Source organism: Ursus arctos, unplaced genomic scaffold (genome assembly GCF_023065955.2).
Source record: "Ursus arctos isolate Adak ecotype North America unplaced genomic scaffold, UrsArc2.0 scaffold_14, whole genome shotgun sequence".
Lineage (NCBI taxonomy): Eukaryota > Metazoa > Chordata > Mammalia > Carnivora > Ursidae > Ursus > Ursus arctos.
The window spans coordinates 25,967,993-25,994,221 of record NW_026622808.1 but is presented as its reverse complement, the minus strand read 5'-3'; the positions used below and the strand labels follow the sequence as shown (position 1 = coordinate 25,994,221).

At 52.4% G+C, this 26,229-nt stretch overlaps 1 protein-coding gene across 5 annotated transcripts in view; it reads left to right on the top strand.

Moving 5' to 3' along the window:
* Nucleotides 1–26,229, top strand: part of BRD4 (bromodomain containing 4) — an 89,355-nt gene that overhangs the window by 47,601 nt on the left and 15,525 nt on the right. For 4 of the 5 annotated variants that reach the window (XM_044380741.3, XM_048227100.2, XM_048227099.2 and 1 more), the window contains exons 2-11: nt 4,256–4,574; nt 8,460–8,597; nt 9,905–10,040; nt 11,501–11,790; nt 12,502–12,864; nt 13,951–14,079; nt 20,001–20,210; nt 21,112–21,308; nt 21,653–21,948; nt 23,007–23,117. In XM_044380741.3, coding sequence (XP_044236676.1) covers nt 4,290–4,574; nt 8,460–8,597; nt 9,905–10,040; nt 11,501–11,790; nt 12,502–12,864; nt 13,951–14,079; nt 20,001–20,210; nt 21,112–21,308; nt 21,653–21,948; nt 23,007–23,117 — 2,155 coding nt within the window. In that variant the 5' untranslated portion in view covers nt 4,256–4,289. Of the gene's footprint in view, nt 1–4,255; nt 4,575–8,459; nt 8,598–9,217; nt 9,305–9,904; nt 10,041–11,500; nt 11,791–12,501; nt 12,865–13,950; nt 14,080–20,000; nt 20,211–21,111; nt 21,309–21,652; nt 21,949–23,006; nt 23,118–26,229 lie in introns of those variants that run through there. The other variant, XM_044380742.3, reaches the window with a different exon arrangement.

The window sequence follows — 26,229 nt, the reverse complement described above, 5'->3', positions numbered from 1 at the left end:
CTGCATGTCATTCTTTATACTCACTTAATGCCACCCTCCCTCCCGGGCTCACTTCAGTGCATCCGGCCTCCCTTCATGATGGGGCCACATTTACACTTGTTCCCTTTTATTCCTGTGGACATTTTGGTCCTGTTGCGTGGAGACCCTCTCCTAGCTAACTCCAGGGCTCCTTAAAAACCCCACTGACATATTTCCTTCTCTGTGATGCTGCCTCCCTGTTGATACTTGTTATCCAAGCACTCAGCATGTCCTGTATCTCTCTGTGCCTGGTCCATGGCCACCATACCAAAGGATCCTGGCCAGCTGGCACATTGTCCATGTCATTCTTCCCTATGTCCGCCTCACTGGCCCCACTCCAGTTTCTGTAATTGCCCAATAACTGATTACTCCCTTCTACTTAACTGTGGAGGATTTTTGAGGGAGGTGCTCCAAAGTCCCTGCAGTCCTGTGCATGGCTTCCCATCCCTCACCGCCCCCCCCCCCCCCCCGCAGTTTCCTGCAAACTCTCCTGACCCACCGGCTTCTCCACCTGGAGCCCGTGGTCCGTCTTGGCTGGCTCCCCTCCAGAGAGAGGTGTTTGGTTTTGTTTTTTTAAATCAGTTTACTCTTTTGTTTATAGTACCTTTATTTTGAAAGGAAGCTAAATCAAAAGCCACACATGGGTATAAGTAAAATTAAATATCATGAGAACAAAACAGCGTTGTTAAATTCTATGTGGATGGGGGCGCCTGGGTGGCACAGCGGTTAAGCGTCTGCCTTCGGCTGAGGGCGTGATCCCGGCGTTCCGGGATCGAGTCCCACATCAGGCTCTTCCCCTATGAGCCTGCTTCTTCCTCTCCCACTCCCCCTGCTTGTGTTCCCTCTCTCGCTGTCTGTCTCTATCTCTGTCGAATAAATAAATAAAATCTTTTAAAAAAAATAAATAAAAAAAAAATAAATTCTATGTGGATGATCATACTGTGCACCTCTGTGCACAACCTTTTACACTGGTACCAGGCAGGGACTTCCCTTGTCAGCACTGGAATGAGTAAAATGAAAACGGAAACACACACCAGGTAATTAAATGCCGTCTCCCTAAAGCTGCCCTGTGAACCCTTCCACAGCCCCACCTGAGCCCTGACATGTTGCTCTCTGGTGGCTGTAGACCTTGCTTCTCTGAGATTGAGGTCCCACTCTTCATTGATGAAAGCTCGGAGCTTGGAGAAACCCTCTTCTGTCTTTCTTGCTGCTTACCTCAGCAGTGAAGGCACGCTTTTTGAAGGCTTCCATGCATGGCTGAATGCAGCTTCTGGAATGCTCCCTCCCTTCTCTCCAGGTCCTACTCAATGACTTGTGACTCAGCCATGGTCTCTTCTTCCCTCTGTTCTCTCCTCTGAGCAAGCTTTTTCTGATGGTTTCACACCTTACCCCACCCTTTGGGTGCTTCCCCTCCCTGGTTCTGTGTGTGTCTCCTTCCTGCTCCCATTGGGGTGCATTTACTCAAATCACTGGCCTCTGGGGCCCACCCCAGAAATGCTTTCTTAGCTCCCAGCTGGGCTCACCTCATGCAACCCTCATGTGCCTCCCTCCCTCCTAGTAGGGCCTCCATCCCTTCAGTCCTGCCTTGATTCATGCCCCAGGCACTTCTTTGCAGGACCACATGGCCATTAGTTCTGGCCAGACTTGTACCAGAAGTACCTCTGAGGGGAGAGGGGGGAAGTGTCTTATCCCCTCAGCCTGGAGCAGGCGTATCCAGTCACATTTGCCCTTGGAGACTATTGTAGTCCATGATATTCTCACTGTTCCCATCTTTGAATGAAGTTGATTTGGGGAAATGCCCCTCTGTGGTCCTGAACTCCTGGAGCACCGCTCTTGTCTTGTGAGGTGCTCTGCAGGCTGCTGCCCAGTTCCCCACCTCCAGTGCCCCCTCAGGCTCTGATGCCAGATGACTGGTTTTAGCTCTGGGTGCTCCTTCCCCATCTTTAGCACCATGCGAGAGGTACCAGGAAATGGCTTCACACCTGCAAAGCCCCCCCCTAATTTCCCTTCCTTAAGTGTTCTTCCTGGGCTGGTGTTCTCCCAGTAGAGCACACCCATTTTAGAGGTTGCCATAGGAGCTTCCCTCCCCTTCTGGAGTCTCGGGAGGACCCTGAGAGGGCACAGACTATAAGTACTCACCTGGTGTCTTGGACACAGTTGGGCCTCATTAAATACTTAAGTTGAGCTTGGATGCTAAAGGCCACATCTAGACCCCTCTAAGTTGCACTGCTGTAACATACCCACGCTCCAGTGCCTTGGATAGCAGCACTAGTGTTTCTCTCCACAGTGTCGTCCCTACTGTGAGCTAAATGATTAGTGAATTATTCAGTTTTGGGTTTTGAGTGATTGTCATCCCATCCGTGAAAAGGCGAAAGGCACTCATAGATCTCTTACTTGTTTGGTGAAAAAGGATAAAGAACAGTCTTTCCTCTTAAAGCAAACATGGATTCAGTTCTCAGACTAAGTCTGTAAGATTCAGGGTCTTGCACGTGATGGCTTTGGGCTGTTCCCACCTGGGTCCCCTCTCTGCAGCAGCCTTCTCCTTGTAGCAGTGTCCTCTCCACGTGGTCACTAGCCAGTTGATAGCTAGACCTACAGTCAGCCAGAGCACCCTGGAAGGAATGTTGTCTCCTTGACCAGGTCAGTTTTGTCAGCTCTTGGGCTCATGCTGCAACTAGGACGTATGTGTGGGCGTGGTCAGCCTCAGCCTAGGAGTTCCAGCTCTCCACAGCCCCCTAGGACAGACTCAGCACGGAGTTGCATTTATACAGCAAGCTTTCGTCTGGTGCTTTTCAAATTTGTTAACTTGCCAGAACTGCATTTACAAAAACCTTTGTGGGGACTTTGGTTTAAATTACACTTGGGTTGAATTATAAAGGAATACTTTAGCAGCCAGAGTGCATAGTGTGTCCTGTATTCCAGAAAGAAAGCCATGATAGAGCCAGCGAACTTGTCCTGTCTTTTTTCATCATTTCTGCCTACCAGAGTGTGGTTGTAAAATCTGTCTGTTTTTCCTCAGCCCTTTCCTGACTTCCTCAGCCAGAGAGGTTTTCTTACCCGCACTGGACTCCTAGGTTTATTACTGGAGATGCTAATTAGATGCAGGCAGCTCCTAGATTACAGTCTTTCTTATTCCAGGGACTGGGTTTAAAGGTGATACTTCCTTTTTCTTGCCGGTAGAAAAATGTAGAAACACAAAACACAGAAAGAATGCCAAATAGTACACGTTTGAACAAATGTTTCCTCTCATTAATAGAGTGTAGGAACTCTAGGCACTACTGCAAGTAAGGGGTAGGTTAGTGTGTTTCTGGAGGGCAGTTTGGCAGTAACAACATGTACCCAGGATCTGTGGTTTTGTTAGAGTAACTGGACGAGGTGCACAGAGTTGCCATTGCAAGGATACTCGTGACAGGTTTTGTGTTGTTGGCATGGCCTGAAGCAGGGGTCATTCAGGTGAGGGGAGTGCACAGGATGGGGTGCTCATACAGGCCTTGAGCCTGGGGGTCTCGTCTCGCACCCCCTGTGCAGGTCGCAAGAGGTGCCGTTTTTATATCTCTCTAAATAAGCTTTGAAAACTTGGTTAATAAAGTGGGAAGTGGAGTGTGGATTCATTTTTAGGTTAGCAGTTACCTTGTAGGATTTCTTGAATCAGCAAATGTGCATTATTTTCAGTTACCAGGGAAGTGGTCTCGCTGAGTGTGAGGCTTTACCCTGAGCAGTCAGCAGTGACTACGTGGGCCACTCTCCCTTCCTGTCCCCAATCACCAAACAGAATTACTGACATGGCTCGATGTTTCGTGAGCCACAGGTGCAAAGAATTTTAATGTAAAGGACACATTTGGGGGTTTGCAGGTCCTCCTTTCTCCCACACAGGCAGTGTCCCTTAAAAACTCTCGGGTGTTGTGAAAACCTGGTTTGTTACTCATTTTTCCCCTTTCTGCGTGGATTCAGTAGTGTCCACAGCCCTTGCCTCTTCCTGGTCGGCTCTTCTCTCCGAGCCCTGTGTCCCTCTTGCCCCTCGCCGCTGGTGCTTGAACCCTCTTCCCTGCTGTAGGATACATCTTTGAGGAGAGTGGACACAGGGGCTCTTTTAGTCAGTGCATGGAGTGGCTCTCTGGTCAGCCCGGCCACTTTCCACCAGAGGAGCTCAGCCCTTGGAGGCCACAGCCGTGTGTTACTATGAGTGGTGCCCATCTGTTGCCTGGTTTCTGATGATGGCTTTTCTCTTTCCTTGTAGAGTGCCCAGTGAAGAATGTGATGGGATCAGTAGCATGTCTGCGGAGAGCGGCCCTGGGACGAGATTGAGAAATCTGCCCGTAATGGGGGATGGACTAGAAACTACCCAAATGTCTACAACGCAGGCCCAGGCCCAACCCCAGCAAGCCAACGCAGCCAGCACCAACCCCCCACCCCCAGAGACCTCCAACCCCAACAAGCCCAAGAGGCAGACGAACCAACTGCAATATCTGCTCAAAGTGGTGCTCAAGACACTATGGAAACACCAGTTTGCGTGGCCTTTCCAGCAGCCTGTGGACGCCGTCAAGCTAAACCTCCCTGTGAGTAACTTGGGCAGGGCCTAGGGCTGCTGTCCTCCAGGTCTCTTCCCATGTTGCTACTGGTGAGGGTGGGCTCGTGGCGGGGGCAGAGATACCTTTGGGGCCCAGCTCTTGAAGTCCCCAGTACTCACAAGGCCCTTGAGTGAGTGGTTTCAGTTGTCCTGATGGTTGGAAATAGGAAGGGGGAAGAGAATGTACTAACTCACACGGTAACTAGCTCTTAGATGTTAGGATCCAGGAGGTACTGTGTAGAGCGGTTGAAATAGGGGTGAAGGAGTGCTTGCAACTTTCCTTCCGATTCCATAGCGGAGCTGAAGTGGGAGCAATTGGTGGTCCAGGCCCCCTACTTCTCAGACATGGTTGGCTGACTCAGCATAAGTAGATGTGGTTGGTCACACTGTGGAAGGGGGACTGGTTTCCTGCAGTATCTTCTCTGGTACCGGCATCATCATTGTCACCACCCAGAGCACAGGGCAGGAAAAGGTAGTGGAATAGCTCCCAGGGAGCAAGCACATGCAGGAGGCCTGGTTGGAGAGCAGTGGGGTGGGTGCAGCTGTGCCCTCAACAGCCTCTATGCACACCCTCCACCTGCTGTGTCGTAGCCACAGTGTACTTGCTCTTATTCTTTGTACCCCTCCTCTTCCCCTATAGAGTTTTCCTTTTGCCCACATCCCTAACAAATGGTTCTGGAAATCAGTTTGTATATCTGACTGAACCTCAGGGAAGAAATAGGATAGATTTTTTTTTTTTTCTTCTCTTCAAAGCATCAAGGTCCGACTGTTTTTAAGTTAACCCCTGCTGGGGTGCCTGGGTGGCTCAGTCAGTTAAGCGTCTGCCTTTGGCTCAGGTCATGATCCCAGGGTCCTAGGATTGAGCCCTACATTGGGCTCCCTGCTCAGTGGGGAACCTGCTTCTCCCTCTGTGTGCCTCTCCCCCTACTTGTGCTCGCTCATGTGCTCGCTTTCTCTCTCTCTCAAATAAATACATTTTTAAAAAAAGAAAAGTTAACCCCTGCTGTTTGCTAAGTCCCACACACCCCCAGATGAGGAATTAGGTGATTATTGCCATAGACCCAGGCAGGGGTCTGTGAGTGTTAGAACTGCACCAGTGTAGGAACCTCAGCCTCTGCCAGGCATTCGGTTTCAAGACAGGTGAATACAGTAGTGTGACTCTCCTGTCTGTGGCAGTTGTCGAGTTATCTCTGCTGAGTCATATGCATTTGTCATATGCAAGTCAGGAGGAGGCCCTGCAGGTCTAGATAATGAATTAGCTCAAGAGAGGGGTTGGAGACAAAAGAGGGTCCTTACCAGATCTGGGCTTCAGAGGCTACTCTTACTCTTGACCATAAGTAGGAGTAGAGGCAGACTGCCTGGCAGTCGCTGGGGGGAGGTTCTTGGGAGAGTTTGCTACAGCATAACCTTGGGCTGGGCCAAGCCTCACAGGGTCCACAGGTGAGGGTGACCTTCCTAGAGTAAATGCAAAGAATGGGGACAGAAGGAACGGGATTGGGGGGGGGCGGGATCCAGGGGTGCTGAGGCTTTGATAGCACCAGAGGGCGGTGGGAGGCTTAACAGAAGAGCCAGGACAAGCACCAGCAGAGAGCAGCCCCCCACCCCCCGTTCCCACATCAGAGGCTACAGGGAGGTCAAAGAGATGAGAATTCCGACCTGACCCTCCTGTTGGCCTTTAGGAGGGCATTGGTGACCTTAGGAAGATGTGACGCAGAAGTAGAAACCAGATTCCCGACGGTGTGAATGAGAAGGTGAGGATGTGAAGCCATCATTTCAAGAAATTTGGCTTTGAAGGGAAAGCACAGCAGGGCCAGAATGGAGGAGGGGTTGGTTTGTCACAGGAAGACACAGAGGGCTGAGAGGGTGAAGACAGAGGAAAAGGGGGGCACTGGGGGACCTGAGATCCTGAAGAGGCAGTGTCCCAGCCAGTGGGACAGACACGGGTGTGGGTGGTCTGTAAGGCCCACTGCTTGGGGGAGTTTGAGGTCATTCACTGTGAAGTGGAGGCCAGGCTCCCCAGGGGTAACGGTGAGTCTCTGTCTCTGTGACTATTGGATGTCACCCTCAGCAGCTCTGACTAGGAAGAAGAGGGCTTTGGAAGGTGCCACTGATCTGGTATCTTCAGGGAGGTGGGAGAGCAAGGAGCTGGCCCAAAGAAGCAGGGCGGGGCTGGTCAGCTGGGAGCCATGTCATGCTCAAAGCCCCATTTTCCTGGGACCTGTCCCTGGAAGCATTTCTTTCTCTCCTTGAGGAAATGTTAATACAGCCACCAAAAGAAGGATTCCTTCTTTTTTCTTTTCTGACACCTTCCAGGAATCTTGGCTTGCGTTTGGCCTCTGATCCCTACTGGACTTTTCACTAGAATGCCTGCCTCTCTTGTTCAGTAAACATGTATAGTGGGATTGTTATGCCCCTAAACCCACTGCCCCCTTGTCAGCGTGCTCTGCCCTCAACAACTGTCCTGTTTGCCCTTGAGCCACTTGACAGGCCATGGGCGGTTCAAGCCTTTGACACCATTGTCGGCCATAGAATAAAGTATGTTTCCACTGGGGCACATATATTTGGCTTTGGTTCTCTTGGGAAAGGTGGTCAGAGCCATGGTATAGGTTAGAAAGTCTGGTGCGATCTGTCTTTGTGGCCTCCTGGCCAGGGTACCCAGGCATGCATGTGCAGCCGTCATCCGGTCAGGGACTTGATCTCTGCCACTCGTTATGTGTAAGCTTGTTGTTTTTGTTCCTTTCTCATGGGTGTCAGAGCAACCTAAAACCTTACACCCCGTGCTCACCTTTTTAGTACTGTGCACCATTTCCAGGCGAGACCTTGGTACTTGCTAAAGGATAGGCCTCTCTTTCTGCCATCGGTTCCCACTTGAACTTGGTTCTGATATCCCACTCGTGCCTAATTACGGGAGACTCTGAGATTGAGGACCTTGGAGTGGGCCAGATGACACAGGTCCCCCTGCCTTCGCTCTGTTTGATCTTTCTGCCTGGAAACCTGTTGTGTTGCCTGTTCTGCCCCAAGACACCTCCTGTAGTTTTTAAAAATAAACATTTAGTTTTAGGATAGGTTTAGATTTGGTGAAAAGCTGGGAATAGTAGAGTTTCATTTGAAGGGCTTTAGGATATCTCCACCTGCCATCTGGCTCCTTCTGTTTGGCACTTATAGAGTAAGATCTGAAGCTTTGAGGAGTAGGGTCTGTGGATTTTTTTAAATTGAGGATTGTACAGATTGTCCAGATTCCTCATTAACCTGGTTAGTTGTTCAACTATATCCAGGTACTACTAATGGATCCTTAGACTGTGTGCTAGTAAAAGAAATGGAAGTGCGATGAACTTGAGTGAAGGTGGAGGTTTCTGCTCCGTGGTTCTTCAGTGTGCCCAGAAGCAGGGAGTCCAGTTGTTCCAGGTGGGCTTTAATGCTGGTTCCATAGGATTTTGCATTTTATGGACCAGTAACATTTCCAATGGTAGAGGAAAAGTAGAACTTGCCATGGGGTGGTTTTATTAGATAAGAAGTGCTTTTAAGAAGGCTTTATGTTTTCCCCATTATTAGTTAAAAATTAAAGGATTTTAACACCACCACCACCACCACCAACAACAACTAGAAAAAAAGCATAGATCTCCGTAAATACAACCTGTTCCCAGACCAGGCAGTTGAGAGACTTGCACATTTTTCCTCCAGATTGCCACCCAACATTTAAGAATTCTTCCCTGATTCACTTTATCTTGGGATTCCCCTTGAGATTGCTTGCCGAGACCATGGAAGTCTGTGCTGTGGCTCTCACCTGTGCTCCTAGAGTGAGATCCACAGGTCCACCATGAGTGCTGTGTGGCCCGGGAGGTGACACTGGCCTTTTGCTCTCTTTGCTCTCCAGGATTACTATAAAATCATTAAAACACCTATGGATATGGGAACAATAAAGAAGCGCTTGGAAAACAACTATTACTGGAATGCTCAGGAATGTATCCAGGACTTCAACACTATGTTTACAAATTGTTACATCTACAACAAGGTGAGATGTGGTGGCATATGTCCAGCTGTCCTGCGGGGAGGGGAGGGGTGGATAAGGAGGCTGGCATATCTGGAGTCTGTGGGCAGGGGTGCTTGGGAGCAGGTGGGGTTAGTGTAATGGGAGGAGACCATTTGGAGGCAGAAATACTGGGACCCATGGTTTTGCCTGTGACTGGGTGTTTCTTTTTTGGGGAGGAGGGTGCTGGCCTTGTTTGACTTCCAAGCCATCCTTGTTAGCTTGAAGCATGTGCTTGGGATTTTGGTTCTTGAGCATGGTCTAGAGAAGGTGTGACTGACAGTGATGACTCATTAAAAAGTCCCATTTGGGTGATACAAATGGTCAGGAAGGAGCCTACTGAAATGTAGTTGTGCAAAGGTGTGCTCAAACAGAAACCTCAAAGTAAGAGAGGGTGTGATGGGGCCCACTGCATCTGGAACTGTGGACATCACAATTGACAACTCGTGGCCATAGAATTGAATGTCCCCTGATCTCACACGTAGACCTGAAGGTCCCTTCTTAACCCCGTTAGCCAAACCTTTCGGCTCGGCTGTGCCATGAAGCCAGATCATTTGTTTACAGTTCAGACCACAGATGTGATTAAAACCAACCCTTTCATATAGAACGGCTCTGGAGGGAGACCCTATACAGAACTCAGCTTTTGGCCTCTGCTGGTGTAGTGGGTAAAATTGCCCAGAAGAGATGGGTAGGTGAGTTTCTTGAAGTTTACTGTGTTTTTTTAAAGTCTTAGCTCCCACCGCTAGGTTTAAGTAACATGTGCACAGATAAGGTTCTCTCGGGTTAGAGCTGAGTGGGAATAGCATGTTGTAGACAAGGCAACAGAGTGGGGATCCATAATCAGTTCAAGATAGGCATTGCCCTGAGCCCCGATGAGCTGCCTTGAGGGTACACTGGGGAGCATTATCAGAGCCCTGCTAATGTATCTGTGGCAAGAAATGCTGTGTAATTCAAGTATTTGTAGTGAAGTTGAATTGTGTCAAAGGAGGGCTTCTGTCAGTGATTGGCAGGGCTTGTTAGATACTTACGGCATTAGGATGGCTTCTCAGGCCAGAGTTTAAAAGACGAGAGGGAGGTGCAGGCAGATGGGTGCTGGTTCAGGCATATGAGCCTTCATGATAATCTGGTGGTATAACTGTTGTGGCCCTTTAGGGTTCAGATTGGGAAGGACCCTGACTATGATACCAGATGCTTTGGAGCATGGAGTGGGTGGCACAGGGTGGGGAGCTCTTGCTCTGTCTGGAGAGGTGGTGAGGGCTTTCAGACCCTCACCCCCGTGTCTCCTTTTCCAGCCTGGAGATGACATAGTCTTAATGGCAGAAGCTCTGGAGAAGCTCTTCTTGCAGAAAATCAATGAACTGCCCACTGAAGAAACCGAGATCATGATAGTCCAGGCAAAAGGAAGAGGACGTGGGAGAAAAGAAGCAGGTAGGGTACCTCCAGTGCACCCAGCACTGTTGGCTTCACACTGAAACAGCAAGGACATTGGCTTTCCTTCTCCCCAGTCTTTGCTCCTTCTCCAGGTTCAGTGGAGGGCCAGGGGCTGAGGCTGGGGTCAGGGTTGGGGTCGAGGGGCTGGCAGGCTTAGCAGTGGACGTGCCCCAGAGGGTCACATGACTGGGTGGCCTCCCACAAAGTAGAAATAATGGGGCTCTGCCTTTTTTGGTGGACTTCGGTTAAAAAGGAAGTATAATTTTTTCAAAGCATTTTTAAGTTATTTGAATTATTCACCCCATTTTAGAGAAAAGAAATTAACCTGGCCAAGGGCAATTTTAACTAATAATCCCTATCCTGGAACCTCAAGGTTGGTTATTTTAATTACCTTAAGATGCTTATGTCAGAGCCATGTCTGCTTTATGATGCTGCTTAAGTCGAAGTGAAACCTTCCACTCCTTGCCCCTGTCTCTTAGCCTGACACAGGATTCCAAAGGCCAGCTGGTGGGGAGGGAGGAGAAACAGTGAAATGTTTCTGTCGGGGAAAAGCTCTAAGGGCTGTCTTCTGCATCTTGCCATCCTCAGCTCTGTGCTCTGGTGGCCTATGCTGTGAGTTGTTTGCTTCTCTGCAGAGAGAGGGCTTTCACCTGGCTTCCCACCCTGTTCAGAAGTGGTGGCTTCACTGGAGCAAAGGGGGTTGGCTGGATCCCAGACAGTGCTGAGGGGTAGCCAAGGAGAGGTGGTCCTGAGGGTCACCCCTTAGCCGTGGATCCTGCCAAGAGGTGTCCTGTATCCTTAACACCCAGGAGTACTGCCCTTGTGGCCTGGGACCAGGAGTTTAGTCTGCACATGGGACAGACGCGGGGTGTTGTGTGTTTGGGCTCACGCGCACAGCTGCAGGGAGGCAGTCTGAGCCGGTCACAAAGGGCAGCAGCCGTCCAGCCTCCTCCTGTGGCTCAGGGAGGTGGAAGCTTGCCAGTTTCCAGAAACCTTGTCCACGGCTGCCAGTGCCGGCCCCCTGCCAGAATTGCTTACTCAGAAGGCAGCGCTTCTGGGAATGAACACAGCTCTGTCCGAAAGCGCCAAGGAACATTTTTCCCCTCTCCATCTACCGTCCTGGTGCTAATTCTCAGCGTGTATTTCCTGCTCCTTTGGCCCAGGCCTCCGCGCTCTTGAAGGCATCTTTGTGCCTGATTTGGGACTTGAAGCCAGGATGCCTCAGGAAGTGTGGAATGTAGTGTGCTACTTCTCTCAGAGAACCCGAGGGCAGGTGGACCAATTTGGCCGAGGTCTGGGGTGTTCGGGTTGTTCTGTCTCTAGGCGAATAGTTACCGTGACAGTGTGGGCCATGCCCACACACATGTGTGCTCACCACATGTGACAGCGTCCCCATAAGGTCAGCCAGCATGTGTCAGGCTCGGTATCTAACCACCTGTCCGTTTTATGATTGATAGGGACGGCAAAACCTGGCGTCTCTACGGTACCAAACACAACGCAGGCATCGACTCCTCCGCAGACCCAGACCCCCCAGCAGAACCCTCCGCCAGTGCAGGCCACACCTCACCCCTTCCCTGCGGTCACCCCAGACCTCATTGTCCAGACGCCCGTCATGACAGTGGTGCCTCCCCAGCCACTGCAGACACCCCCACCAGTTCCCCCTCAGCCACCACCCCCACCCGCACCAAACCCCCAGCCTGTGCAGAGCCACCCGCCCATCATCGCGGCCACCCCACAGCCTGTGAAGGTGAGCATCCTGTTCGTGCGTGTGCGGCCCGGCCCGGCCCAGTGGCTGGCGGGTTCCTGCCACTTCAGCTAGCGCCCCCGCTCTTGTCTTCTGCTGCATAGCAGTGAGGCTGGCAGGAGACAGTCACTTGTCCCTGCCAGTGCTTCATGAAGATCCTGTCCTGGCTCTTGAGGCACTTGTGGGTGTTTTGGGGGGTGGGGGGGGTGGATTGTGCAGTGTTCAAGTCACAGCCTAGAAGCTGCTTCCCTGATGGCCTGGAGATTCCACAGTTGAGACCCACCTTGCTGGGGCTTGCTGACGTCCTCTCCTGTATTTCTCAGGCAGACCGTGTGTATTTTCAGATGCTGCCCAAGTAGTCTCTGTAATGTACCTCCTGTGGGGGGCCAGTGTGATGAGGCTTGGCTTTGAGCGACTTCCCTGGCATTAAGTAGGAAGCTGCTTCCAGAGGTTTCTTTGGGCTCCAGTGAGCAGGTTCTGTACTCGGGTGTGTGCTTCCTCCTATCGCTGGTGGGTGTCCTGTCCCAGCTGCAGAGCAGAGTGGTGGGACAGGGTCTTTTCTTGCCACGGTTCTTCACCCGTGGAGTTACCTTTGAGTCTCATTCCCTGAGAATGTTGGAACCCTAGAAAGGACCTAGCTTCAGGAGTGACCTGAGGGCCATCCGTGCCAGCAGCCACCTCTGACCACACTTGTTGCACGTGTGCTCTTGGCAGACAAAGAAGGGAGTTAAGAGGAAAGCAGATACCACCACCCCCACCACCATCGACCCCATTCATGAACCACCATCACTACCCCCGGAGCCTAAGACCACCAAGCTGGGCCCCCGGCGGGAGAGTAGCCGGCCTGTGAAGCCCCCCAAAAAGGATGTGCCCGACTCACAGCAGCACCCAGTGCCGGATAAGAGCAGCAAGGTCTCAGAGCAGCTTAAGTGCTGCAGTGGCATCCTCAAGGAGATGTTTGCCAAGAAGCACGCAGCCTACGCCTGGCCATTCTACAAGCCCGTGGATGTAGAGGCGCTGGGTCTGCACGACTACTGTGACATCATTAAGCACCCCATGGACATGAGCACAATCAAGGTGAGCAGATATCCCCTCCCAGAGCTGGGGATGGGGCTTCCTAGGACAGAGGAGGTCAGAACCTCCTAGGCTAGTCCAAGAGGAGGGCCCAGGCTTTGGGCTCTGGTGAACTGTGCTCTTAGTAGCTTCTCTTCTTACCAGCTCAAAGAAGCCCAGCGCCCCCTGCTGGGAATTGTGGGGACAACCTCCAGGATCTCGTGCTTTTCTTCTCAGGCAGCACTGCTGCCCTCTTGTTTAGAGACAAGCCCTCTGTGGCTTTGGGCCCCACTGCCCATAGGCACCTTGCACAGTAGATGCTCCAGGACAGGTTGAGGGTTGGTGACTCTGCCAGGCTCTGTCATGCAGAGGGCCTTGATGTCATGTCTCAGTAGGAGGCACACAGTGCTAGCATTTTCATTATAGTATTTTGAGGCCTTTTGATTGTTTATTTTAAGCCATTTTGCATGTTTGATTGGGAGTGGAGTAAGCCTGCCCAAACATGGGACAGGTGGGAGGAGGCAGTGCTTGTGTCCCCCTCCCCCCCCCCCCTTTTAAAGACGTATTCATTTTAGAGCGCGTGAACAAGTGTGGGAGGGACAGGAGGAGAGAGGGGAGAGGGAGAGAGAGAAACTTTAGGAGCCTCCGCGCTGAGCACGGATCCTGACTTGGGGCTTGATCTCATGACCTGAGGTGAAACCAAGAGTCAGACACTTAACCGACTGCGCCACCCAGGGGCCCCCGCTTGTGTTCCTTTTGACCAGTGTCCTGCCCTTTGTCACCAAGACAAGTGTATGTCAGGTCAGAACTCATCCTAGCCCTCCCCTTAGAGTCTGGCTCAGGCTCTCCCTCCATTTATTTTGTGCCCCAGAGCCCATCACAGTGGCCAGGGTGGGTGGGTCTGGCATGGCAGCAGGGCGTTTCCCAGCCCTGAGCCTTGATTTTGAGTGTCTCCTTGTCCACTTGACATAGAGAAGAAGTAAGGTGATGATGACTTCTTCTCTGCTCCACTGAGAAGCCAGCTTGCTCCTACAGGCAGCCCTTCTGGCTGTCACATCCCCATTGGAACAGGGGCAGGCATAACCAACAAGGACCTGTCTGTCTTTTCAGTCTAAACTGGAGGCCCGTGAGTACCGTGATGCTCAGGAATTTGGTGCTGATGTCCGATTGATGTTCTCCAACTGCTACAAGTACAATCCTCCTGACCATGAGGTGGTGGCCATGGCCCGCAAGCTGCAGGTGAGGTTCTGGGGAAACTCCGAGCACAACATCCTGTGGTAGGCAGGCTGGGGTCCTATGTGGGCCAGGCCCCTGTGGGCCTTTGTATATTTTATTTCTGTCATTTGCTTTGGTATGATGCTGTGTTGTTTTGAAGATGGACTCAAACAGGATAACGTGTTCTTTTACATTGAGATTATTTCATTATAATTAAAGCAGGGTGGTTAGTTTGGGTCTTGGGTATTTGGGGTTTTGTTCTGGGGTGTCCCACTGAAAGCCCCCTGCCCAATAACTGCATTTGGTTGCCCTTGGCCAGGAAGAGTGCACGTGCTGTGGATGGCCCAATCTGTACTCCAAAACAGACCTGTCTCACGTTGGTGTATGACAGTCTTGTAGACGCTTGGATACAGTTGTGAGCTGAAGTAACTATTTGTCTGTGGGCATTTCTACACCAGAGCCTTGAAATCTTTTGCCTTCTAGCTGTGGGGTTGCTGCTTCGAGGCATTCTGTGAGGCCACATCTCCCTCATGGGTGCCCTTGGGGATTGTGGCCCCTTCAGGTTGATCTGGGTGGTGCACACTGTCAAACAAGTGTGGGTGGAAGGGAGGGGGGCAGGTGACCACATAATTTATGACCGGACTTTACTTTGCTTGATTTAAAAAAGGAAAAATTTACCCAAATTTCAACAGTGGTTATCTTTGGGTAGAAGGATCAGGGGTTAAAAATTATGGAGAATTGGAGCACCTGGCTGGCTCAGTCGGTGGAGCCTGCCACTCTTGATCTTGGGGTCGTGAGTTTAAGCTCTACATTGGGTGTAGAGATGACCAAAAAAGAAAGAAAGAAAACCCAAAAAATCCCACTCTTAAAAATATGGAGAATAAAGTATATTTAGTACTTTCATAATCTGGTTTTTTTTTTTAATTCTTTAAAATTACAGATATAAATATTTCCAGCCTTTTCTCCCCAAGACCCCTTCAGTTCTCAGTCAGAGCAGGCCCTGGGCTGGGTCACCTGCCATCACAAGGGGCAGGCAGTCTGGTTGGAGCCCAGTGCCAGTTTGCACATCTCCTGTCCCACTCCCACCTGGTGGCTGGGGGGAGGTGGATGGGGGGGGTGTGGTTCCTCACACCTGGCTTTCCTAGCCATCTGTGGAGTGCTTCCAGGGCAGAGGTGAGGACTTGCCTTTGGCAATCTGTGGGTCTGTTCTGTTCAGAGGCTGCCTGAGTCCCTTTGCTCACCTGCCTTCTAGTTCTGTTAGCTCCACACGTTGTCCCAGACTCAACATCGTAGTGTCTCCTACGTCCTCACACTGGAGCCAAGGCGCGCTCTCTCCTGTTCCTTCACTTGGCCCCTGGTCTGGGTCTTGGATTGCCTTGGGTTCAAAGGAATGTCCTGAAGCTCTTAGGGTAAATAAAAAACTAACTACTGTATGAACGTGGCTGTTATTTAAATGGCACATTCAGCCTCGATAGTTTTTACAGTTTCTCCTGCTTGTTTTTTGGTCTTATTTTTGCTGAGGTTTTTTTTCGAGGGGGTTGGCTCTTAATTTGTTGCTCTCTGATTTCTTAACAAAGCTGCCCTTTCACTGTTTACTTCTGCATTTCCCGTTCTTAAAGGAGCTCAGACTTTGTGATTTTATGGCAATTCTCCTACATGGCCACCAAGTGGCAGTGGTGCCCTCAGATCTGTGTCTTCAACCTCCTCTTGGGAGGACTAGGGAAAGGCGGTAGCTTTTCCCCAGATTGATGCCCATACTCTTTATTTGCTCTCCTGGAAACAGCTAAACCAAAACAAGTTCTCTGTCAGCACCAAGATTGCTATTCTGAGCTACTTTACTTTAAAAAAACCGAAAAGAGAAAGAAAGTCTAGCACTCTCTCTCTAATATTTTTGCCTTTTTTTAAGTGTTTTGATTTTGGTTTTTCTCCATTTTTCTCCTGGGAGTGGCGTGAACATGGCCCAAACATGGGGTTTACCCATTGCAGGAGCACTGAGCTATATTCCACACAGTAGCCTCTTTCTAAACATACCAGGCTAGCCTAGGTAAGGTCCTTGGCCTGAAAGAGGGTCCATTTCAGGCAGGGGCAGTGCCTGGGTGAGCCATTTGGCATGGAGCTGCCTCTGCCCCTCGCCTGTTTTGCCCACCTCAGGGTGGGTTGCAGTGTTACTGAAAGTAATGTCATTTCTCCATTGCCACGAGGCAGGTGGAGATATCTGCTTCAAGTGCAGAGTCAATATGAAGGGCTTCTTGTCTGGAAGGTAGTTACTGGGCTTGTAGCATTTCAAGTTTTTTCCTCTTCCTCTCTAAGCTTTCCTGGATCAGCATGGTTTAGATGACTAGATTGTCCAGAAGAAGGGAGGAGCAACAAAGTCCCAGTCCTTGTTTGCCTCTTCAAGACGTGTTAGACCTGCCTCCTCTTAAGTAGACTGTGCCCAAGGACTGGGATTTACCTGAAAAGTTATATGGAAAAGGATCCACTGTGTTTTCCTCTTCTGGTCTCTAAAGTCCAGGCCTTTAGAAAACTCACATCCCACCACCTGGCAGCCATGGTCACAAAGACACGTCAGGAATGTCTGGGCTCAGGGTTTCCTCAGCCCAAGGGTGGCTTGGGCTAAGGCCTGCCAGCCTATCTGGTAGGCCCAGAGCTTCTGGTGGTACTCTCCTCTACTCTGTCACGAAGTGAGGAGTCATTTAGGAAGTTTGGTACCCATGTAGATTACCAGAGTTCTATTTCAAGAAAAAGTGCAAATTCAAGGTGGTATGCAATTATTTTTACAGCAAGGAAAAATGAAAATTGCATTGGGATATCCTGCATTAGATCCCAGAGGCAGGAAGCTTTTGAGGTGTGTGTAAATGTGTGTGTCTGTGTGTCCACTCATGGCTGCGTCTCCAGCACCTGGCACCTAGTGACCTGCCACTGCCTGCGTTCTCCTGCATCGCCACCACCCCCATCCTCCGGGCCCTGGTATGCCCAGGTATGGCCATGCCCCACCGCCATATCCAGACTTGGCCATGCTTGACCTTTTGGCACTCCAGCAACTAGTTTAACTAGAGGGGTGGGGGGGTGTGCTTGCCCGTGAATCTGATGCAGCCCAGAGTAGGTGAACATTCTAGCAAGAGGAGACACATGATCTGAAACCAGTGTGCTTTGCTGGTTGATGCTTAGAGTTGCAGTGTGGGTGGAAGTGATGGCATCGGTGGAGGAGCTGGGTCCACCTGGAGACACTACAAGTCCTAGTGTGGGAGGCTGAGCCCCTGTTCCCCTAGAGAATGCTGGTTGTTGGTATTCACTGCTCCTTGCCATCACTGTCCTCCCTCACAAGACCTTAATCTAAGTGCGTCTCATTTGGTTTTAGCATCCTTTTGCCTGACCCCACGCCCTTTCCACCAATTCTCCACCTGGCCACCAGGATGAGCACCTGGATTCATGAGTCACACCTTTCTCTCCTTAGAGCCATCCTTGCTGGATCTCTGTAGCTGTTGGCATCATGTCCCCCACTTTCGGGTTTCCCACAGGCTGTCCACCGCACCCTTTCTGTGTCCACCTTAACACTTACAGCACTTTACAGCTATTCATGTTCACTCCTTGAGGGCAGGGAGCACATCATTTGTGTTTACCACACAGTAGGCCTCAGCAGGCGCCATCCTATCTCAGCCACTTGGGAAGGTTCTTCTGCCGTAGCCTTTGGCTCACTGGCACTAAGTAAGGCTCAAGTACATTTCCCAGGACGTCCCCCACTGGGGCCAGAGCAGATGGGAGGAGGACAGGTCTTACAGCTGGGTATGGCCAGGAAACCAGGAGTCCCAGCTTGCAGGTGCTGCATTGCTTTCCCAGCCAGCCCACCTGGTCTCCTGTCTTGTGCTCTTCGCTATTTATGGTCTTGGGATGGCAGGGTCCTAGAGTACCCTAGGAGTGGAAAGAGGCCACAGGGTGAGTCCTGCCCCCCCCCCCCCCAATTTCCCCAACAGCCACAGCCTGTTGGGGAGGAGTAGGGAGTGGCAAGAGTAGTACTGTCTGGCAGTTGGCAGGAGAGGCTGGGTACACAGACAAGTGGCACGAGGCAGCTCCCACCTAGTAAAGGCTCATCTCCCAGCAACAGCAAGTACTTGGCCGTGCCTGCCGCCCTCTTCCCTTGGTGGGGTCCTGACACACCAGGCATACTCCTCTAACCTGCACTCTGCTTCTGGGCAGCAGGCCTGGCTTTTCGTGGATGCTTGTGTAGGGCTCCTGGGGACCCAGGCCTGCCCGTATCCACGGCACTGTGGGGCCCCTGCTCTGGTGCGAGCCTCTGTCTCCTTGGCACCCTGGGCGGTGATGGTCTCTGCTCAGCCCTTTTGTGTGTCTTCCCCATTGCTGTCAGACCTGCTCCAGAATTTATTTTTGTGTGAATTAAATAAGACATTACCCTCCCAGTATTTAGTCTGGTAGCAAAACCATTTAGACAGCAAAGTCTAGGTTCTCCCTTGCTGGGAGGAGGAGCTGCCTTGGAGGAGGCTGAACTGGGTGGTCTGGAAGGGAGGGGACAGCACTGCAGTTGCGGATGAACCTACCCTTTTCCCTGGGTCACCTTTCCTAGCTGCCTTGGGGAGGGGAAACCTGAAGCTGTTTCCAGGAGAGGTTTCTAGGGCCAGCAGTGTCAAGTGTAGCCTAGTTTGTTTGACACAGCAGCCCTAGAGCTTGATCCCACAGCCTTCCTGGGCCGTGCTGCTCTGAAGTATCGACTCACATTTGGGGAAGGCCTCTTCTCTTATGTGAGATGCCATGTTGACCAACTTTTTGCAGGCTTAAAGCAGGTCCTAAAATCCTGCTGGGAAGCTAGCTCTTTCCTTTCACAGCTGTGCTCTGTCCTGAGTCATCACTGAATTTATGATCCCAGAGCCCTCAGGGTAGGAAGGGACCTGCCAGCTGGCTGGTGAGGCAGCACAGGTGGACCCAGATCCCCAGGCGGAGCTGTTGCTCCCAAGTTCTGTGACCACACATGAGTTCCATCAGATTCTTGGGTCTTCGATTTGGAAGGTCTCAGTCTCCTGTCAAGGGATCCCATGCTTAATAGCCCTGGGGCCTTTGCTTAGGTCACTGGCACCTCACAAGACCTACTCCCTCCTCCAGCCCATCCTCAACACCCCCCACAGCTACTCTCCTATACCTTTCCCACCTTGCTGGGCATGCCCTGGAGACAGCTCAGCCACTGGCATGGCTCTTCTCAGTTACATGCCGCAGAGGTGATCTCTGAGGAGTGGGGAGGCAGATGCAGACATGGGCCCACTGTAGCAGAGGCTTAATTGCCTCGCTGGCCATGGGCTGTGTGCCAGGCATATTTACTACTGCAGGGCTGGGCCTTTGCATGTGCTTTTTCCTTTGCCTGGAATGCTTTCTAAAACTGCAGAACGCAACCACTTCCTACAGGAATGTGAACCCGAAGTGGGCAGAGGCTCCTGTTCTGTTCACTGCTGTTTCTTGGTGCCTGGCCCCAGCATCCAGAAGGCTCCCTGAGGAAGTGCCGAATAAGTACAGACCTGACGAGAGCCTTAGGGCACTCTTTGTGGGTCCTTCCCTTGACCTGCCATCTGTCTTCAATCCACAAGCAGACATCCTCAGTGGACCAGCTGCCTTCTGTGACCTGGGTCGCATGTTACCTGGGCTGTGTCTCCTGGGGAGTGGGTGCCAGGCCATGGCAGGAGCGTATTTCTTTCCAAAGTGAAATTTGTGAGGAGTGTTGGAAGAACTGGCAAGGGGTCTTGGCCCACCCGTTGCCTTAGTGGGCAGGGCCGGGGGGGTCACCATCAGCCCAGCCCTCTTTGACCCTCCCGCTTACTTCCTGTTGAGTCAACCCCAGTAGCCAAGGAGGCTGTGGTGATGCTGAGCCACATCGCAGGCAGCCCCCTGCCACACATGCCTGGGCACTTGGGAGCCATCATGGGCACGGCTTCTCCCCCCACCAGGATGTGTTCGAGATGCGCTTTGCCAAGATGCCAGATGAGCCAGAGGAGCCTGTAGTGGCCGTGTCCTCCCCGGCGGTGCCACCCCCCACCAAAGTGGTGGCCCCACCCTCATCCAGCGACAGCAGCAGTGATAGCTCCTCGGACAGTGACAGCTCCACTGATGACTCTGAAGAGGAGCGAGCCCAGCGGCTGGCAGAGCTCCAGGAGCAGGTGAGGGTGCAGGAGGCCCCATTCCCAGTCCCCCAGAATCCATGGACTGGGCTGTCTCCCCAGGGGTCTCCACGATATGGGGAGTTCTAGTTCTGAGTTCCAGCAGGAGCAGAATTCCCACTGGTCCCCCCGTGCCAGGTGCACATGCATTATAAACACAGAATTGACCCTTGAGCAATGTGGAGTTTAGGGGTGCTGGCCTCCCGTGCAGTCGAAAATCTGTGTATAATTTTTGACTCCCCCAGAAAACTTGTAATAGTCTACCCTTGCCCAGAAGCCTTGCCTGTAATAGTTGATTAATATATGTTTTATAGGTTACGTGCATTATGTACTGTATTCTTAATAAAGTAAGCTGTTAATAAAGTGAAAAAAACCCGTAAGCAATAGAAGATACATTTACAGTACTGTATTGATTGGCGGCGGGGAAGCTACATATAAGTTGACCTGCATTGTTCAAACCTGTGCTCAAGAGTCAATTGTACATTCATGGATGTTTTGTTGGGGAGATGTGGCTGTTCTGTGGGCAGAGGTGAGGCTTCTATATCTTTCCAGTATCTGGAAGGAGGAGCTTGAGCCAGGATGTCCATCTCTCCTGGGGCCCTACAAACCAGACAACAGGGCCTTAGTACCCAGCCTCCAGGGGACCCTCCTCCTGGATTGCCATGGAGCTCCGTGTCTGCCAGCTTAGGCAGCTCCTTTAGCAAAGAAGGACACTGGCCACCCTTGGAGTCAGTGGCCTGGGTGGGCATGGGCACTTTGAAAATTTGGTGAGTCAACAGGTCACAAGGCTGAGGGCCAGGCCCCCTCCCTATGCTTCCCTCCTCCCTTGACCCCTGACGCCTGGGGGTCTACACAGAGACCAGGATGATGGGCATGTGTGTCTTGCCTGTCTGCTTCACAGCTCAAAGCCGTGCACGAGCAGCTTGCAGCCCTCTCCCAGCCCCAGCAGAACAAACCAAAGAAAAAGGAGAAAGACAAAAAAGAAAAGAAAAAGGAAAAGCACAAAAAGAAGGAGGAAGTGGAGGAGAATAAGAAGAGCAAAGCCAAGGAACTTCCTCCCAAAAAGACCAAGAAAAATAATAGCAACAGCAATGCGAGGTCTGTGCCTCCCCAGTCTGCCCTGGGTGGGAGCCCTGCCCGCCATGGTGGGTAGGGAGGCTTGCATGTCTGCTCTTTCCTCTAGAATGGATCTCTGGTGCCCACTGTGTTTGGGAAGGGAGGGAGGATAGCAGGTAGCATGAAGCAGGTGGTGAGGACAGAGCACGGTTTGCAGTCTTGTCTCCAGCGGGTGCTTCCGAGAAGGCCTTGCCAGCCTCCCATCTCCCTCGAGGGCCATATGGGTGGGGGTGTGGAAGCCGTCCACTAAGCTCCAAATGGAGGAATGGGTGCCTGGCTTTCCCAGGACACCTGTTCCTCACAGTGTCTGCATCATCCCTTCATAGCAAGAAGGAGCCAGCACCCATGAAGAGCAAGCCCCCTCCTGCGTATGAGTCGGAGGAGGAGGACAAGTGCAAGCCCATGTCGTATGAGGAGAAGCGGCAGCTCAGCCTGGACATCAATAAGCTCCCTGGCGAGAAGCTGGGCCGTGTGGTGCACATCATCCAGTCGCGGGAGCCCTCCCTCAAGAACTCCAACCCCGATGAGATCGAGATTGACTTTGAGACTCTGAAGCCGTCCACCCTGCGAGAACTGGAGCGCTACGTAACCTCTTGTTTGCGGAAGAAAAGGAAACCTCAAGGTGCCCTTGGGCCCCCTGGGCAGGGTGTGTTCTCAGTCCTGGCCATCCCAGCCAAGAGGAAGGAGGCTATCTGCAGTTCATTTTGCCTTCCAGACATGGCCCTCTCCCTGTGCAGGCTGTTCTCCAATTATAAAGGCTGTGTCCGAGGCAGAGAAACCTTGGGGGGGGGGGGGACATCACACTGGACCCTGGGCTGTGGGTGCCGTTCTTGGCCTCCTGGCTGGTACCCACCTGGGGCCCGCCTGCCCTCAGCGGCCCCGGGCCCTGCTCTGAGTACTGCTATTTTCACTCTTGCCACTTAGCTTCTGCCAAAGCCAGCCACTCCCACCCTGCCATTGGTTGTTTGTAACAGGCGTGGGGGGTGGAGGCAGGGCCCAGGAGGAGAGGTGGTAAGTCAGCCTGGTCGATGCCTGTTGTTCGTCCCTAGTTCCACACGGCCCCCTCCGTGACAGTCTGCCAGGCTGCTCTTTCCCGTTAGAAATGCCTTGTCTTAGCTCACAGTGTCTGTCTTGAGACCAGTAGGACTTAGGATCCATGTCAGAGTGTGGTGCACAGCCTCTCTCCCAGCCTGGACTGCCTCCTGGGGTTCTTGGGCCCCTCCCGGGGGCGCTGCACAGTGACACTCAGCCCTTGGTCTACACGCCGAGGTGCTGGGAGACTCCTGGGGCTCTTTCATGTCTTGGTTTGTCTCTGCTGTGTCCCCTTTGGGTCCCCTTCACCCTCTGCCCGAGAAGTAGCTGAGGGAGCCCCAGCCCAGCAGTTCCTCGTGTTAGGGAATTCCTTCCTTCCTTGTCTTGTACTCTTTGAGGAACCCAGCACAGGTTGGAGGGGCTTTGAAATTCTGGTATTAAGCCAAGTTTTGGCTGGTGTACGGTAGGCTAGCAGCTTACCACTGGGAAATGTGGGACCAACCAGGGCCTCTTAGCAGCAGCCCTCTGGCTCACAAGGCACTGACTCCCTGCTGGCCCTTCTTGCAGGCTGTTGGGGTGTGCCCGTGGCCAACGGCAGCCTCCTACGTGGGGGCCCTGCCTGACTCAGTCCCTGTTGCCTTATTACAGCTGAGAAAGTTGACGTGATTGCTGGCTCCTCCAAGATGAAGGGCTTCTCGTCCTCGGAGTCGGAGAGCACCAGCGAGTCCAGCTCCTCTGACAGCGAAGACTCCGAAACAGGTTAGGTGTCTTCCTTCGTGTCTCGTCACATTCCTGCCTGTGTCGGGCTTAGATATGTGTCCAGGCTGCTAGAGATCAGAGATGGCGGTCCTAAGAACTTTTTGGGCCCTCCCATCTTAGAGGGCTGCCATGGTGACCCTCTACCTGGGGCCGTGGGTGACCCTGTACCCTGAGGAGGAGTTGCTGAGAGTATTGACACTGCACAGTCCTGGGGGAGGTGGTAGTGGGGGGTGGGGCTGGAGAGGACCTTGGGTGTGGGGGCCCAGGTGGTGGTATTGACCTTAGTGTGACCCTGCCCAGTCCTAAGGTCTTCCCGATGCCACAGTCGCATGCAGCATGGCTGTTCCAGGTGATGTGCTTTTGCAGGTATGGAGCAGTTTGCTCTCTGCTCTGGTGTCACCAGGCTCAGGGCATTGCCTTTCTCCCCAGAGGGTGCTCTTGGCTGTAGTGGCTGCTCTTAACTGTGCACGCACTTGGTGGACCAGCATGTCCTACAACCTCTCACAGTTCCTCTCTCCATGTTTCATGGGCCTGCCCATGTGCCCCCTGGTGCCCTGGCAGAGCCCACTGCCCGCCTGAGCAGCGGCTTCAGTGTGGGGGGTGGGAGCAAGTAAGGGCAGGCAGAGGTGCTAAGAGCCGCATGGTCCAGGGAGAGGAGCTTTTCCTCCAGGTGTGTGCTTTCCTGATTATTCTTGGGGAGCAGGCAAGTGCTTAACATTGGCTTGGAGGAGAGGCTAGAGAAGAAGCCTGGCAACCAGGCTGGGCTGTGAGGTGGAGCTGGCTGTACGTGTCTGGTTGAGTGAGGTTGCCCCCGGGTAGGTCTAGCTCCAGCAGCTGAGCAGACAGTCTGCAGACCACCGAAGAGCCAGCCCTGGGGCCTTAGGCATGTCCCTCCAGGCAGGCTGTGGTCTGCATATCCACAGTGGGAAACAAAGACCCCTGGTGTTTTCTTTCATAGGTCTGTCCCCTCTCTGGCATTTTATTCTTAATGGAAATAAACAGTAAGCCCCACTTAAATCAGTTCATGAAAATAATGTGATCTGATTGTGCCAAGAAAAGTGTGAGGCTTGCTCACAGCAGCTGGGTGATCCCACTCCAAGGCTTGTGCACATACAGGTTCTTGTGTGGGCTCAGCCTGCTTCTGTTTGGGGACGTGGAGGATGGGAGGGTTTCTGGGCCTTCTCAGTCTTCCTCTTCGCTTTTATGGTAAAGGGTACCAGACTTCCCTAGTGGGTTGGAGGGCTTGCCTTGGGGTGGGCTAAGGGCTTCTCCAGGACTCCAAATTCTGTGGACCACCTCATTTCCAGTGGGCTCAAGTGAGACTCATTAAGCTATATTTTGTATTTATTAAGCTCCACTGTGTGCAGAGACTTGTTGTGGGCAGTTTGCTGTCCTCCTGTCTCCATCCTTTGTCCTTTTCTTCCTAACCAGCAACTCTCCCCCCCCCCCCCCGCATGGCTTTTTAATCAACCAGCAGGGGGCGCCACACGCCAAGGCTGCCCGGAAGGGTTGGCCCGGAGCCAGGTCCCACTGCCCTCAGTAGGATGAATGGCCATATTCTTGGGCCCAATTAGCATTCCTGGTGGCCACCGACTTCTCACTTTCGGTGCCAGCCACACCTCGGATTTGACTTTGCTCTGGGCTTTTGCACCTCCTGTGGTTCCTAGCAGGCTGCTCCTACTAGGGGTTTCACAGCCTTTTCTCCTAAGGATCTGAGTTGACCAAAAGAAAGCTCCAAAGGTTGGAATTGGCCGGGGACCAGATTGTTAAAACAGTGAGGGCAGACCGCTTTGGCCCCGACGTGGCACCCGGCCATCAGGTCCTGATTGCAAGTCTGTGACTGTGGCCTTTGTCCCTGATCCCCAAGCTTTTCTTTGGGGCATGTTTGCTTGAGGAGGGAGTTCTCCTGGGCCTCTGAGTGCCCTGCACCCACCTCGTGCCGTGTGCTGCGGGGTGGCTGTGACGGCATCTCCAGCAGCTCTTGACTGCTGAGATTATTTTTCCCTTTTTGTCCCCCCTTTGAAAGAAATGGAAAGATTGTGCAACAAGTAATCTGAGAGTCCTGGGAACAGCTGTCTGGGCGGGAAGGAGGGTGAGATTTACAGTCTCTGAGCCGCCGGCCTTCAGGCTCCCAGGCTCCAGCAATTCGGCCCCAATGGCTTGCTTGGCTGCTTCCGGCTCATCCCTCTTTCCAGGCACCCTCCCCACCTTGAGTCTTGGAAGGCTCCCATTTGTCTTCAAGGTCCTGGCTTTTCCTTTTTCATCTGTGTGCTCTGGAGAGCTCTATGTGGGTCGACTGGGCACTTCCATCCCGTGAGTTTGTGCCCTCGGGGTCAGACACTGTCAGCCCCAAAGTGGGAGCTTCCACCCCTACACCACTGAATACAGCCATCCCCCACCCCATCCCACATAGGAAACCGCACTCTCTTCCAGGGCAGCTCCTCCAGCAGCTGCTGGAGCTGGGTCCCTGGAGCTAGGCAGCCCCGATTTCTGTGACCAGTTAGTGGGGATAGGGCAGGGTGGGGGGCACTGAAGGTATTTCGTTTGGTCTTTGGGGGCTTAATTGTTTTGCTCTCCTTGTTCTTGTGTTTCCATTTGGACCGGAGCCGAAATTCCTGAAAGGGCCTATTTTTGTCACTTGTACTAAGGGTCATTTCTGCTGACAGGGTTCAGAGACATGAATCACCAAAAGAAACTGAACAGAGGCACGAAATTGGGACTTGATGGGGGTGGGTGGTTTCTTAGACCCCTCCTGGTCTCTCTCCGTAGATAAGGATGTTGTGGGTTGCTCAAGGCATGGGGCTGGTCCATGGTGCCAAGCTGTAGTTCAGGGAGGTGGTACCCGCACAGATGGGGATTGGGGTTGGGGAGGTGGGTTGGACTTTCCTAGCTCTGTTCCCAGGCCACCATGTGGTGTGTCCCGCCTCCCCCACCACCCGCCCAGAAGCACGCTGTTGACCAGTCCTGCCACATCCTCTGAACCCAGCTATTACTTGGGTTGTGGTCTTTTGTTGGGCTTCACTTCTGACTAACGACTGAATCTGCTTCAGGGTTCAGTACTGGGGACAGGACAGGGGATACAAATGCTCCTTTTCCATGGCCATCCCAGGTG